This window comes from Mirounga leonina, unplaced genomic scaffold (genome assembly GCF_011800145.1).
Source record: "Mirounga leonina isolate KUSES-001 unplaced genomic scaffold, KU_Mleo_1.0 Mir_170, whole genome shotgun sequence".
NCBI classification, from domain to species: domain Eukaryota; kingdom Metazoa; phylum Chordata; class Mammalia; order Carnivora; family Phocidae; genus Mirounga; species Mirounga leonina.
In genome coordinates this window covers 12,018,476-12,034,794 of record NW_023270433.1, presented here as the reverse complement: position 1 = coordinate 12,034,794, position 16,319 = coordinate 12,018,476, and the positions used below count along the sequence as shown (strand labels likewise).

The 16,319-nt window shown below is 40.8% G+C and overlaps 2 protein-coding genes and 1 pseudogene across 3 annotated transcripts in view; 1 reads left to right on the top strand and 2 right to left on the bottom strand.

Annotated features, from left to right (window-relative positions):
* Positions 1-16,319, bottom strand: part of LOC118017723 (olfactory receptor 1L8-like) — a 224,418-nt gene that overhangs the window by 95,044 nt on the left and 113,055 nt on the right. The window lies entirely within an intron of this gene.
* On the top strand, positions 6,669-7,709 carry LOC118018122 (olfactory receptor 1Q1). The gene has a single exon (XM_035016591.1). The coding sequence runs from the start codon at positions 6,750-6,752 to the stop codon at positions 7,707-7,709; it is 960 nt and encodes a 319-aa protein (XP_034872482.1). The 5' UTR covers positions 6,669-6,749.
* LOC118017717 lies at positions 12,957-14,659 on the bottom strand (annotated as a pseudogene).

Sequence of the window (16,319 nt, the reverse complement as noted above, 5' to 3'; positions counted from 1 at the left end):
AGGAGATCTGTGATATATGGATGAGAGAAACAAAGAAAGCTCCAGAACAAATGACTCCATTTTTTTGTAAAAACAAAATTATACATATACATATATGCATAGAAAAGTGTCTGGGTAAGTACATGTCAAAACGTTAACAGCAATTACTCCTGGAGAGGAATGGGGAAGGTGGGAAACAGACTCTCACTTTTCACTTGATACATGTTTCACTGCTAAGTATTTTTAAATAAGGGTGTATAACTTAAGTGAAATGTAAAAATAAGAGGCGAATCTTCAAGGACCTCTCAGAGTCAAATTTTGGAGTCCATGTCAGAGAATCCATGTCCAGGCCGATCTCCCAGGTCCTGACCAGTCCCGGGATCACCTGCCAAGCCACAGGCAGTCACTAATGTTAATACTGGAAGCTCTGCCTCTTGGGCCCCACCCCCCAGGGACAGCCTCAGATTTGGACAATGACACGCTTGGGGCTCTGTGCTAGTAAGAACCATGGAATCATGCAGAAGCATGGGATAAAATCTCCCAGTGCCTTTCCCAGGCATGCCTTCCTGCCCCTGACCAGCAGAAGCCCCACACCCCCTCCCCCCATGAGGCTGGCTGCCCTTTCCCTTGAACTCCTTCCTGATGCCTTCCTTTCTGCGATGCTGGGCCACTTCCTCTGTCCTCCCAGAGTGGTTGGCTCTATGCTACTGTTAAAAGAAGACACGATGACACATGCTGCCTGAGGGAGGAAGTACCCAGCCCAGCCCGTTCCAGTCCAGTTGGAGGCCCACAATAAGGTGAGTCTCTGCACTCAGGGCTTCACAAGCACACTGCAGTTGCTGAGCCAGTCAGGTAATTCCCCCGCAAGAATTGCTCTCTGCAATTTCCGGAGGGATAACCATCTTTCTCAAATTGGATCCTTTGCACAGTATTGTGCATTTTGTGAAGTTTGTCTTTGACTCCCTAAGTTTTCTTCTTTTTTTTTTTCCTTTTCTTTCCCTTCGTAGTGCCTCTTCCTTATGCCACCCTCAGACATGCTATGTCTTCATGGACTCTCCCCTCCCTTTATTAAAACCTAGCCACACACACACGCACACAAAAACCAAAAACCAAAAACAAACAAACTGAATGATTTAAACAGTCAAGAGTGTTTCCTTTCAGGGAAATTTTCGTGAGTCAAAGAGAAAATATCTGATGGAATCCCAGAAAGCTTCAATCACTTGGGGAGGTATCATGGGTAATCAGGATTGGATGATTCTAAAATGAACCCCTGGACATAGTTGTCAACTTCATCTTTCTTAAAAACTGACCCAGACTTTTCTTTCCACTTCTAGGAATTAGTGATCAAACTGAGAAACCCAGAGAATAGACTAAGTCGTGTTATCCAAGTGCCTCTTCTATTTATCAAGGTCATTTTGGAAAGAGAGGCAACTCTGTTATCAGGGAAGTCTGTGGCTCTGACTGCCAGGAGTTGTGGGGACCTATTCTGTGATAGGGAAGCCAAGTTCCTACAGGAATTTAAAACAAACAACCCTGCACTGTTTCACAGACTTGTTACAGGGCCTTTAAGTCCACAGTCTCTTTTTGGATTTTTTGGGGTTTTGTTTTTGTTTTTTACAAAGCCTCTTGTATTGAAAGCAGGGGTTCTTCTTCCCATTTCCCAAAAGAAGAAACTGAGGCTCCCAAGAATGAAGAGATTTTCCTAAGGCCCCCAAGAAAAGTTTCATGGCAATCTGAGACCAAAGCCCAAATCTTACCATTCTTGGATTAAAACTATTCTCACACAACACACTACTTTTTCTCTGTCCACATTCTTATATAAAGACTCTTCTCTAGTAGTTCCCCATTCCTGGCTTCCCAGCCCTTGCCCCATACCACATTATTCTCCTTTACCCACAAGGAGCTGATATGCTGCCCTATGCGTCAGGTAGGGTAATCTCCAGCAGCTATGAGGGAGATGAGGAGGACTCCAAGGTTCCAGGCAGCCCGCCCTCCAACCACTTCTGGGGCTTTCTCCAGTCTTATGAGCAGCTTTGTCACAGAAGCTTGATGGGCATTGCCCCAGGGAGCAGGCATAGCCTGCAAACTATCTGGTAGAGGTCATTCACTTCTTTTTTTTTTTTTATTAACATATAATGTATTATTTGTTCCAGGGGTACAGATCTGTGATTCGTCAGTCTTAAACAATTCACAGGGCTCACCATAACACATTCCCTTCTTAGAACTTTTTACAACTACCCTAAGAACTGAGGGGAGACATCTCATGTTTTCTAAATAAACTCAGGGCCCCCTGCTCTGATTTGGAGGCTCCAATTACAATGACAGACTAGTAAGGGGAGGAAGCACAGGACAAGAATAAAACATTAGGTGCTAAATGGATGAGCTGGGACAGAAGGAGCATCACTTCTGAGTTAGCTCTATGATCCAACCCTATGCTCTGTGGGGAAGTTAATCCATCCCTCTGGGGAAATTAATCCATCCCTCTGATTCTCAATTTAATAATCTGAAAATGGGAATGATAATATCTACTCTCTAATTCTATAATGAGAATTAAAGTAGGAAAAAAACGTGATAGACACATATCACTGGCCAAAGGCACAAGATAGCACAGTGGAAAACAAGAAACATAGAGTAAAGCAGGAACTGGAATAGTTAGGGAATGCTTAAGGCATGGCATAGTCCACTGGTTAAGAACATAGACATTGAGGAGCGTCTGGGTGGCTCAGTCAGTTGAGCATCTGACTCTTGGTTTGTTTGTTTGTTCTTTTATGTTCGGTTAGCCAACATATAGTGCGTCATTAGTTTCTGACATAGTGTTCAATGATTCATTAGTTGCATATAACACCCAGTGCTCATCACAACACGTGCCTTCCTTAGTACTCATCATCCGGCTACCCCATCCCTCCACCCCCCTCCTTCTGTAACCCTTAGTTCGTTTCCCGGAGTCCAGAGTCTCTCATGGTTTGTCTCCCTCTCTGATTTCTTCCCATTCAGTTTTCCCTCCCTTTCCCTGTGACTCTTGGTTTTGGCTCAGGGTCATGATCTCATGGGTCATGAGATTGAGCCCCATGTCAGGCTCTACGCTCAATGGGGAGTCTGCTTAAAGATTCTCTCCCTCTGCCCCTCCCTCCATTCTCTCTCACTCTTGCACACACACACACTCTCTCTCTCTCAAATAAATAAATCTTTAAAAAAAAAGAGCATAGACTCTGGGCTTAAATGAAACTGAATGCAAATTCTAGTTCTACTACTTACTAACTCTGTGACTTTGAGCATGTCACAGAACCCCTCTGAGCTTCAATTTCTTCACCTATAAAACAGAGATAATAATACCTATGTCACAGAGTTTCTGTGGTCACCAAATAAAAATCATATAGGTAAAGCTCTTAGAACAATTCCTGGTTTACAGAAAGTGCTCATTAAAAGAGTGGCTACAACTTTTAGATCTCATTCATTATCATACCACATTGAAATCAATAGTTCAATAGCATACTATAAATTTCCAGATCTTTGTAATTGAAAAGTCTCACGTTCACTCTCCTGAGTTGTATCATGGTGACATCCTTTAGTTTGAAATATAAAAGCAGACAGTCCAGCAGTGATGGATAAATCCATTTCCATGGGGAAAGAGCTAAGTAAACTAAATGGGCAGTGTGATGTAGCCCATGTAGAGAACTCAAGGTATCCAGCTGTAAGGTGAAGCCCAGCCAGACCACTTGCCATTGAGTTATGCTGAGCAAATCACTTCACATCCCAAAGCTTTGGTTCCTCATCTGGAAGATGAGAATAGTGAGTGACTGTTGCTGCTGGAAGTGTCTTCAGGATTGCTGATGATTATATGAGATAATGCATGTGCAAGTGCCTTACAGAGAGGCTGTTCTTAATTGTTCACACTTTTTTCCCCAATGATCTAACTGTAAAGTTTAAGAAATCTTGGGTTAGGGGCGCCTGGGTGGCTCAGTCATTATGCGTCTGCCTTCAGTTCAGGTCGTGATCCCAGGGTCCTGGGATTGAGTCCCTCATTGGGCTCCCTGTTCAGTGAGCCTGCTTCTCCCTCCCCCTCTGTCTGCTGCTCCCCCTGCTTGTGCTCTCTCTTTTTCAAATAAATAAGTAAAATCTTTTAAAAAAAGAAATCTTGGGTTAGCCATGGACAACGCCAACTCTCATTTCCCCCAAAAGGCTATGATTTATGACCAGCCCAGATCATTATGACCCTGTGACGAAAGACCGGACTCACAGAACTTTGCTTAGTTCTTGGGAACCACATTTTTTTTTTACTTTTTTTTTTATTATGTTATGTTAATCACCATACATTACATCATTAGTTTTTGATGTGGTGTTCCATGATTCATTGTTTGCATATAACACCCAGTGCTCCATTCAATACGTGCCCTCTTTAATACCCATCACCAGGCTAACCCATCCCTCCACCCCCTCCCCTCTAGAACCCTCAGTTTGTTTCTCAAAGTCCATAGTCTCTCATGGTTCATCTCTCCCTCAGATTTCTCCCCCTTCATTTTTTCCCTTCCTACTATCTTCTTCTTCTTTTTTTTTTTTTAACATATAATGTATTATTTGTTTCAGATTAAGACAGTGACAATGCGGAGCAGATTCACTGTAGAGAGACCTGGATAGCAGAAACACTTACTCCCAGAAAAACCTGGAGAAGAGTAGAACAGGACTGAAAAACTGATAGGCATAACTTCCAGCATTTACTGAGCATTTGCCATGGACCAGGCACTCTTATTGCATTCTCATACCAACTTCATGAGTGATGTGTTATTAATATTCCCCCATTTTAGAGATAAGGAAACCAAGGCTTTTTTGAGAACAAAAGATTGGAAACCTCTTATCTAAAAAAGGACTTATTATTGGTTATTAAAGTCATCCATTTTATTCATGTTCTGATTGTCCATTCATTAGATTCCTTTGAGGTTTTTCTATCCTGAGCCAGTACATCTAGTAAGATTTCAGATGGATGAAAGTATGTCTTTTTTTTTTTTAAGATTTTATTTCTTTATTTGACAGAGAGATAGAGAGAGAGAGAACAAGTAGGCAGAGAGGCAGGCAGAGGGAGAGGGAGAAGCAGGCTCCCCGCCGAGCAGGGAGCCCGATGCGGGGCTCGATCCCAGGACCCTGGGATCATGACCTGAGCTGAAGGCAGCTGCTTAACCAACTGAGCCACCCAGGTGCCCCTGGATGAAAGTATGTCTTTCATTTGCTAAGCAGAAGACAGAATAATGCATAAGGTTCACAATATCTTGAAGACAAAATGATTTCAGAAAAGAGGAATATAGAAGCTGAGAATCTGGAAACGGTTTCTCCTAAGATGTGTCTGTATACTCTTTGAGAAGTCTTTGGGTACCACCAGGAGTATGCACTCCCCAAAATAGAAATTGTTGGACCAAATAACCTCTGAAATCCCTTTTAGTAGGCAGATTACCTGGTTATATAGCCCATCAAGAGGTCTTATTACCATGAATAAGGTGCCTTGGTTTTATTTGAGGAGTCATGCTATATAGTGTCACTAGCATAGACTTTGGAACCTGATAAGCATGACTTTAAGATCAGATTTTGCCCTTCATGGGCAAAAAAAGGTTAAGCTTTCCATACCTTAGTTTTCTAATTCATAATACTGGTGCATCTGTACAATTTGTAATAGTGATGATGCTGTTGATAATGAAAAATCCATACCTCACTATTTTGGAAAATAATTAAGTACTTGATCCCATTATCAACACTGTGTGCAGTTTATATCGGAGGACAAAAGTGATAGAATTCAAACAGCCTGCTCAGATATCCAATGGAGTACCTCAAAAAAAATAAAACTACAACTACCATATGATCCAGCAATTCCACTTCTGGGTATTTATTCACAGAAAGCCAAAACACTAATTCAAAAAGATATATGTTCACTGCAGCATTATTTGCAATAGCCACGACATGGAAACAACCTAACTGTTCAACTATGGATGAATGGATAAAGAAGATGTAGTATATATATACAATGGAATACCATCCAGCCATTTAAAAAAATGGAATCTTGCCATCTACAACAACACGAATGGACCTTGAGGGCATTATGCTAAGTGAAATAAATCAGAGAAAAACAAATACCACATGATCTCACTTATATGAGGAATTTAACGGGGAAAAAAGGCTCTGGGGCACCTTGGTGGCTCAGTCAATTAAGCATCCAACTCTTGATTTCAGCTCAGGTCATGATCTCAGGGTCGTGGGATCAAGCCCCACATTGGGCTCTGTGCTGGGTGTGAAGCCTGCTTAAGATTCTTTCTCTCTCCCTCTCCCTTTGTCCCTACCCTGCTGCTCATGCACACTCTCTCTCTCTCTCTTAAAAAAAAAAACAAAAACAAAAACAAACAAACTCATAGATGCAAAGAACAGATTGATGGTTGCCAGAGGCAGAGGGCAGGGAGTGGTGAAATGGGTGAAGGGAGTTCAAAGGTACAAACTTCCAGTTATAAAATAAGTCATGAGAATATAATGTATAGCATGGTGAATATACTGAATAATACTGCATCACATATTTAAAAGTTGCTAAGAGAGTATATCTTAAAAGTCTTCATCACAAGAAAAAAATTTGTAATTATGTATGGGGATGGATGTTAACTAGAGTTAATGTGGCGATCATTTTGCAATATATACAAATATCGAATCATTATGGTGTACACTTGAAACTAATATAATGTTATATGGCAATTATATACCTCAATAAAAAGTGATAATCCTGTTTATTCTTATGGCAACAGATGGTCAATACCAACTGGACCAGTGTATCCCATTTTGTTTTCTTGGGCATTTCTACCCACCCAGAGCAGATTCCACTCTTCCTTCTTTTTCTACTGATGTATGCAATCAACATTTCTGGGAACTTTGCCATCATCACACTGATTATCTATACTCCACGCCTCCACACCCCCATGTACATCTTCCTCAGTAACTTGGCTTTGGCAGATGTCTGCTCCACTTCTACCACAGTCCCCAAGATGCTGCAGAACATTTTCTCTCCTACAAAGGCTATTTCCTACATGGGATGCTTAGCCCAGACTTATTTCTTCATTTGCTTTGCAGCCATGGAAAACTTCCTTCTGGCTGTGATGGCCTATGACAGATACATCGCCATCTGCTACCCTTTCCGCTACCCTATGATCCTGACCAGAACGTTGTGTTCACAGATGGTGGTTCTGTGCCATATCCTCTCCCATCTTCATGCCCTGCTGCACACCTTTCTCATGGGCCGATTGATCTTCTGTGCAGATAACAAGATCCCCCATTTCTTCTGTGACCTCTACCCTCTGATGAAGATTTCCTGCTCCAGCCCCTACCTCAACACCCTGATGATTCACACAGAGGGTGTTATTGTCATCAATGGTGCTCTGGCCTTCATCATTACCTCCTATGCCCACATCATCTCAGTGGTCCTCCGGAGCCCCTCAGCCAAGAGCAAGTGGAGAGCCTTTTCTACCTGTGGCTCCCACCTCACTGTGGTGGCTATCTTCTATGGCACACTCACATGGGTCTACTTCAGGCCCCTTACCAGCTATTCAGTGACTGAGGGTCGCATCCTGACAGTCACGTACACGGTGGTAACCCCCATGCTGAATCCCTTCATTTATAGCCTGAGGAATGGGGATGTCAAGGGAGCCTTCAGAAAATGGGTGAGCAGAATATGGACTTCTTTAGACAAAACCCCAAAACACAGTTCCTAGTTTTCCCAGTGATTCTGGGAAAACAGTTTTGTCCCTTACACATCTGTTTCCTTTAGAACTTCCCAGAAATACCTAAATTAGTTACATATTATGGCTTTTCCCATTGAATATTGTCCTGACCTATCCCTTAAACCAAAGCACATGAGACCATGTATTTAGCGTAAGCCACTAGCATGACTTTAGTTATAATTGAGTGTTCTCTGGGCCTGCCATTAAACAACAGGGTTGTAACATACTTAGATATAGGCAACAGAAAATAATTCTGGTTGATTCATAGAGGGAAATAAGTTTATTGAAAGTGTATGTGGAACTCCTGAATTTCCACAAAGGCTAAGCAACCAGGCTCAATAAAATGGACAAGACTAAGAAAGGTCATATAGTCAGAACCACAGTCAAAATCATATCCCAGAATTGTCTGATGAGGTCACTGCTGTAGACACTAAACTCTTTTCACTTATACTGCCACCAATACTATCAGCAATAGTCACTGCGCATAGCCCCCAGAGGCCTGAAAACCAGATGTGACCACCTCCAGAAAAAAATTGCCTACTTCTTGTTCTTTACACCAATACATCTAGATCAAAATAAGGTGATCCATGCGGCTGGCCAAGACTTGGTCACATGTCCCTGCTCTAGTTCCCAGGGAAACTGAGCAAGCAATACTGCTGCTTTTATTTTCTCTAAGTGGGAGAGAGGTTCTGCCTCCCACCAAGACAAATGAAATGGTGGAACTACTCCAGTATGGGAAGAGGGACATGATGACAAGTGTTTACTGTATAGGGTCAGAAGTTACAAATGTTGCAGAATTAAGCACTGTCATTCTTGTGCATCTATTGTACTTGTATGAGTTAATTTAGTAGTCAGTATCAGTGAAATAATGTTAAGGGGTCTCCAACTTGCATTTTCTTAACCTTCATTAGCTGCACCATTCAAGGATAACTTAACTCCTTTTATCTCAGCATGCTCCTAATCTTCTCTGTAGCTGATATGTGGAACCTGACTATTTCACTGGGCATTTGCCTGCTGATCGAGGCAGGTTAGGGCTGATCGATCAGTTCTGGAAATGAGAAATAGGTCCAAGAGCCAAAATGTCTACTAAAATGTCAATTCTTTAGTTTCATGGGTGTTTCCAGTTTCCTTTTCAAAAGGAAAAGGTGAGAAGGACCTCCCTGGACGTGGGGCAGAAGTTGCAAGTGCAGGCTGATTTATAGGCCATTTGACAGTAGAAAGTTTCTTTTATAGGATATAAGCAGTTAATGGCACTGAACTGAGAAGAAGCTAAAACTGTGGCAAATCTGTGTAATGAACTAGAAGAAGCGTTTCTTGAGACCTATATATAAGCCTTGGTTACCATCAAAACTGGTTTGAGGAGCTACACTCCAGTTGGCTGCATCAGGATAATAAATTCTTCCAAGATAAAGGGGGCCTAACATTTATAAAATGATAATAACAAGGCAATGAAACCAACTTTTGGTTACTTAACTCTGGTTCTTCACATTTTCCAGAAAGTATCTTATATACCCAATATTCTTCTTTTGGATTCCACTGTTTCCCCTTATTTTCTTTCCTGCCTCCTTGGTCCACCTTCCTCCTTTCTGTCTTTAGGTGTCAGTTCCATGGCTGAACCTACTTTACCAAATGATTTGCCTCAGCTGTTAGCATTGTAGCCTCTTCTAACTAGCCCCAAATGCCCCCACTGAAAGAACTTTCTTAAGGTAAAGAAATTGACAGGAGAGTAAATTAATATATTAATAATTGAAGAGCAACTGGGAAATGCTATGAAACAATTTTGTATTTAGATGATACACTTCCACTTCTAGGAGTTTATCTCATAGAATTAATATATATAAGGAATGAATATATTATATATATATATGTAAATACACTCATATATTTTATGTTCAATACACTTTTGTCTAGGATAGTGAAAAATTAGAAATCATCTTCATGCATGCTAATGGAATTCTGGTTCATTTTGTTTTGTAGTTAGATAGATAGTGTTATCTGTTCACAGTTCTTCCTTACTTTCCTGTCTTTGCCATGGCTTTGCTGGGGCAGAATACGCATCTCCATCCCATTGACTTTGGGCTGGCTTTAGCTAGCAGTTTATGAACAGGCATAACAAATGCTGCTTCCAATAAAAAGATTTGAATGGGTTCAGATCATTTGGTTTACCCTCTTGAGCTCTGGCCTTCACCACGAGAAGAAAAGCTCATCTCATGTAGCTAAGGCCCCTTAGCTTGAATCTCAGAATGAGAAACACATAGACCAGACCTGAACTTGACCCAGGGTCTGAAACACAGTTCCCTCTTTCAACCTGCAGACTTTTTTTTTTTTAAAAGATAAGGCTGAGTTGTCATCCAGAAATGTTGAATGGTATGCTTTATTTTATTTTATTTTATTTTATTTTTAATAAGATTTTATTTATTTGATAGAGAGAGAGCGAGAGCAGGAACACAGCAGGGGGAGTGGGAGAGGGAGAAGCAGGCTTCCTACTGAGCAGGGAGCCTGACACGGGGCCCTATCCCAGGACCCTGGGATCATGACCTGCGCTGAAGGCAGACGCTTAACGACTAAGCCACTCAGGTGCCCCTCACCTGCAGACTTTTGAGAAATAAATGTCTGTTGTTATAAGCCACTGAGGTTTGGGGTTGTCTTTTATTCAGTACTTTGAAGGAAATCTCAACCAAAACAATACACACATATTATGAACTGCTGTTCAGTCAATTAAAAAAATGAGGCAGATTAATTACTGGCCTTACTCTCATTTCATCAATAGCCTTTAGGTACATACAGATATCCAAACCTTTAGCCACCAACTCTTTGTTCTTTTCTCTCATTATTTCTTCATCTGTAGGCTATTGGTAGTAATAATAATAATAATAGTATACACACATATGGTACTCATGAGCTGGTCTATTATTATGAGTGCTTTACATAGATTTTATTCATAAAATCCTTTTGACAATCCTAAATTATAGATACTGTTTCTCTCTTCTTTACAGATGGATAACTGAGGCAGAGTATTTGGATCATTGTCAAAGATCACTATAGTGTAAGTCCTACAGTTGGTTTTACTTTTTGTAGACCAAGGACTTGACTTAGCTTTGATTTTGGAGGTTGATTTTGGGTTCCACATCAAAAGGCTATCTCAATAAATACATTGCCAGCCACACTGACTAGTAAAGAGCCAGAACCTTCCAACCTCCTATGCCACTGCCCCCCTGCTCATTTGTTTCAGAAATCTTGGTTGATTTATATTAACGGACTATTTGTTTTTTCTCTTCCCACACTTTAAATTCCTGCTCTTATGTTTTAAGTCCACCCATAGAATCAACCTGTGAAACCCAAGGCCCTTTCCCTCAACCTCAATAAAAACAGAACACCAAGCCCATGCTCTCCCATGCTTTCTCTCTACCTGTGACCTCATGTGTGGCCCCAGGTGTGCAATATGCTTTCCAGGACCTGAGAGTAATAAAACTTGTTTTTTCAAAGTTTCCTGATTATCACTGAGGTTATCTTGAAATCATAATAACTATAAGAGCAGGTCCAGGTACGACTCTGGTTACCAATAGCCTGAGAAAAAAACCACATGGCAAGTAATGACAATAGTGGGTTTCTAATTTGTGTTATCTGGCTCCAGAGTCCATCCCCCTGAACATGACCCTACACCACCTTCAACAAAACCCCTTAGCATTTTCCCTTGGGTTTCTGAACTCTATTTCATCCTGACCTCTTCAAGGAGAATAATTTCTGGAAAATCATGTTTGCACCGAAGAGCTACTTACTTCTATTGTTTCAGTGTAATTATAATTATACTGCCCCCTTTATCTCTCAAAGGTATGTTTCTTTACACGAACAATACAGAGACTGTCACATATAAATAAATGGTTCCACCCATTTCCATAGTCCATCCTTGATTCTTCTTTTCCCCTTACATATTACATCAAGTCTATCAGTGTGCTTAAAGAACTCTACTTGCCATATGTCCCAAATGGGACCACCTACTTCTGGTGTTAGAGCCACTGTGAAGACTCTCTCTCCCAGTCTCTATTACCAGTGACCTATACTGTCTTTTATGGAGTGACATAAAAGTTCAGATGGAATAATTCAGTCACTGTAAGTACTGAACTGCTTATTATTACTGTGAGTTGAAAATAACGGGAGACTGTAAAATTATTACAATTTTAAAAGAGTTTTAGGCTATTCTATGGTCTACTCAAAAATCACTCTCCTGGGTGAAACACCTATATGCTAAAAACTATAAAATGTTGATGAAAGAAACTGGAGACCACACAAATAAATGTGAAGATATTCCATGCTTATAGATTGGGAGAACAAATGTTGTTAAAATGTTCATACTACCAAAAGCAATCTACAGATTTAATGCAATCCTTCTCAAAATACCAACAGCATTTTTCACCAAGCTAGAACAAATAATCCTAAAACTTGTATGAAACCACTAAGGACCCTGAATAACCAAAGCAATCTTGAAAAAGAAGAACAAAAGTGGAGTTATCACAATCCTAGATTTCAAGATATACTACAAGGCTGTAATAATCAAAACAGTATATATAGTACTGGTACAAAAATAGACACATAGATCAATGGAACAGAATAAAGAGCCCAGAAATAAACCCACAATTATATGGTCAATTAATCTTTGACAAAAGAGGCAAGAATATGAAATGGGAAAAAGATAGTCTCTTCAACAAATGGTGTTGGGAATAGCTGGACAGCTACATGCAAAACAATGAAACTGGACCACTTTCTTGTACCATACACAAAAATAAACTCATAAAGGATTAAAGATATAAATGTAAGACAGGAAACCATAAAAATCCTAGAAGAGAGCACAGGCAGTAATTTCTCTGACATTGGCCATAGCAACTTTTTTCTAGATATGTCCCTGAGACAGAGGAAAGAAAAGCAAAAATAAACTATTGAAACTACATCAAAATAAAAAGCTTCTGCACAGCAAAGGAAACACTCAATGAAACAAAAAGACAACCTACTAAGTGGGAGAAGATATTTGCCAATGTTATATCTGATAAGAGCTTAGTATCCCAAATATATAAATAACTTACACAACTCAACACCAAAGACCCACAAATAATCCAATTAAAAATGGGCAGAAGACATGAACAGACATTTCTCCAAAGACCTACAGATGGCCAACAGACACATGAAAAGATACTCATCATCCCCCACTTATCATCAGAGAAATGCAAATCAAAACTACAATGAGATATCACCTTACACCTGTCAGAACGCCACAACATCACTAAGATAATCGAAGTTCTGCAGGCCTTACTGATGTATAATAATTTGGCTTAGTAATCCCCTATGCCCCATATTAGTTTTGAAAGATGAGAGGTTCAGGTTTGGTGATCTAAAAACATCTGTCCAGGGGGTGCCTAGGTGGGTCAGTTGGTTAAGTATCTGACTCTTGATTTCGGCTCAGGTCATGATCTCAGGGTCGTGAGATGGAGCCCCACGTTAGGCTCTGTGCTCAGCATGGAGTCTGCTTGAGATTCTCTCTCTTCCCCTCCTTGTGCCCCTCCCCCATTCTCTCTCTAATAAATAAATAAAATCTTTTTAAAAAATAAATCAATAAAAACATCTGTTCAGTTCCAATATGATGAGATTCTAGGTCAGTCAATGGGGACCAGAACTATTTATTCATGAACTCACTTCTTCCCGAATCCAAAAAAGAGGGAGCCAACAAGGAAAATTATTCCACAGGAATGTGAACCATACCAGTTATTAGGAATGTAACCCATCTATATGAGGCATTTTCAAGTTAGATCTTAACTCCTTGGGCTCAGGAGATGTGCTGCCATCCCCTGTTTACCTAGGAACCACGTTGGAAGTTTCCTGAGATGCAGAGTTTCCTGAAAAGCCTTTGCAGAGCTCTCTTAACTTCCTGTTCCTCAGGCTATAGATCAGTGGGTTTAGCATAGGGGTAACTACTGTGTAAAAGACGGCAACTTGGCGATCCTGGTCCAAGTCATAGCTGGAAGATGGCCGGAGGTACATGCCGATCACAGAGCCATACAGGAGCAGCACAACCAGAATGTGGGAGCTACATGTGGACAGGGCTTTGCACAGGGCAGCAACTGAGTGCATGTAGGCTATGGCAACGCCAATGCGGGCATGGGAGCCTAAAATGAAGAAGGGGCTGACCACGACAGCTCCACCCTCAGTACATATTAGCATTTCATTGACCACTGGTTGGGTGCAGGAGAACTTCAGCAAGGGTGTGATGTCACAGAAGAAGTGGGTGACCTGGTTGTCACAAAAAGGTAAGCGGGTGACCAACACACTATAAAGGAGGTTGTTAGGCTGACGACCATCCATGAGGTCAAGGTTATGCGTAGACAGAGGTGATGGCTGATGATGGCAGAGTATCTTAAGGGGTCACAGATGGCAACATAGTGGTCATAGGCCATGGCAGCCAGCAAGTGACCTTCCATGCTGCCCACAGCCATAAAAAAGAACAGCTGGATCATGCAGCAATCAAAGGAGATGGTTCTGTTTACAGACAGTGTGTGCTGTGTTGGGGAACAGTGATGGTTGTCAGAAACATATCAATAGAGGAAAGCTGACTGAACAGGAAATACATTGGTGTCTGAAGCTTGGGGTCTGTGAGGGCAACAATTACTAATAGGGCATTGCCCAGAAGTGCTACCAGGTACATGGCAAGGAAAATCCCAAAAATAACTGGCTGCATCGCTGGCCAGATAGACAGGCCCAATAAGACAAATTCAGTTACTTCTGTCCTGTTTCTAGTGGCCATAACACATGATCAATATCACCCGCAAACAGTAAGTGTTAGGATCAAATAATGCTCAAGTTTACTCTAGGATAGCTTTAGGAAACATCTTTTCTTGCATGGATGCCCCTAGTTTCCAAAAGAGCTTTTTCTTTCATCTCTTTCCTTTGTCATTATCTTTCTATCCATCCACTCAAGTACCCACCCACACTCTTTAGTTTATTCCAGGCTCATTTATTGACCACTTACAATCTCTTGATGTGATATATATTAAGGGCAGTATGATAAATCACACATGGTCCCTGTATAACAAAGAAGGCATCATTAAATACAGAATTTCTTTGTGGTTTGCTATGTGCTGAAGAGCATACCAAATATCATACATTTAATTGTCACAACAATACCATATGGTACAAACTACTTTTATATTACAGATGAGAGAGCTAAAGCAAAGAGACTACTTTGTTCAAGGTCTTATTGGCTCTGAGAGGCAAAAACCTGGACTCAACCCTGTATAGTTTTATTAGACATAAGCACCACATTTTTTTTTAAAGATTTTATTTATTTATTTGACAGAGAGAGATACAGCGAGAGAGGGAACACAAGCAGGGGGAGTGGGAGAGGGAGAAGCAGGCTCCCCACAGAGCAGGGAGCCCGATGCGGGACTCGATCCCAGGACCCTGGGATCATGACCTGAGCTGAAGGCAGTCGCTTAACCAACTGAGCCACCCAGGTGCCCAAGCACCACATTTTTTTTAAAGATTTTTATTTATTTATTAGAGAGCGAGTACAAGTAGGCAGAGAGGCAGGCAGAGGGAGAGGGAGAAGCAGGCTCCCTACTGAGCAGGGAGCCCGATGCGGGACTCAATCCCAGGACCCCGGGATCATGACCTGAGCCAAGGGCAGCCGCTTAACCGACTGAGCCACCCAGGCGCCCTAAGCACCACATTTTGCTGATTGTCAGAGTTGTAAAGAAAAGGGAACTATGTCAAGGCTCCAGGCAGATGTCCAAGTCTCTATATCTTTGATGGAGCACTGGAGTGAAGATCTGGTCCTAACTTTGTATGTCCAGAAGCTACTGTTCTTTTGGTAGGGGAATTCTTGTTCCATTAAGTCAACTAAACTTACCTGGGATGAGAGTAGAAATGATTAACATCATCATTGATTTTATTAATGATCAATTTTCTTTTTTTCTTTTTTTATTATGTTATGTTAGTCACCATACAGTACTTCATTAGTTTTTGATGTAGTGTTCCATGATTCATTGTTTGTGTATAATACCCAGTGCTCATTGCAATGATTAATTTTCAATAAATAATGTAATCTGCCAATGGATGGGAGTCTTGTTTCCTTTCAGCTCAGGTTTTCCCTGTAGGCAGATGTACATGGTACACCAAAGAGGTAACATTTTGAGGCCACTATATGGATAAGGATATTTCAGTGAAATACTGTATTTTTTCATGAATGAGAGAAAAATTGTTAAAATAGTAAAGTAAAAAGAATATACAATAAAAAGCAGAGTCTCTAACCCTAACTTTACTTCATGTTTAGTTTTATCTCTTCCAGTGGTTCACACCTCTATGCCTCTAAATCATAAACCACTTGTTTATGCATCTATGTACCAGTTTTATCAATTTATCTTCTGGCTCTCTATTATGAAAGATGAAGCTTTACCTTGTTTACATTGTCCCCATTCTTCTCTCATCCTTTCCCCAATTTTTGATGATTATTTTAGTTCTTAAATTAGTTGCTTTTCTGCTTTTAAATGGTATACTTAAATCTATATTTCTTATTCCATCAACTTCAGACTCCACTTCTCTTCCTCATCCCTGTAC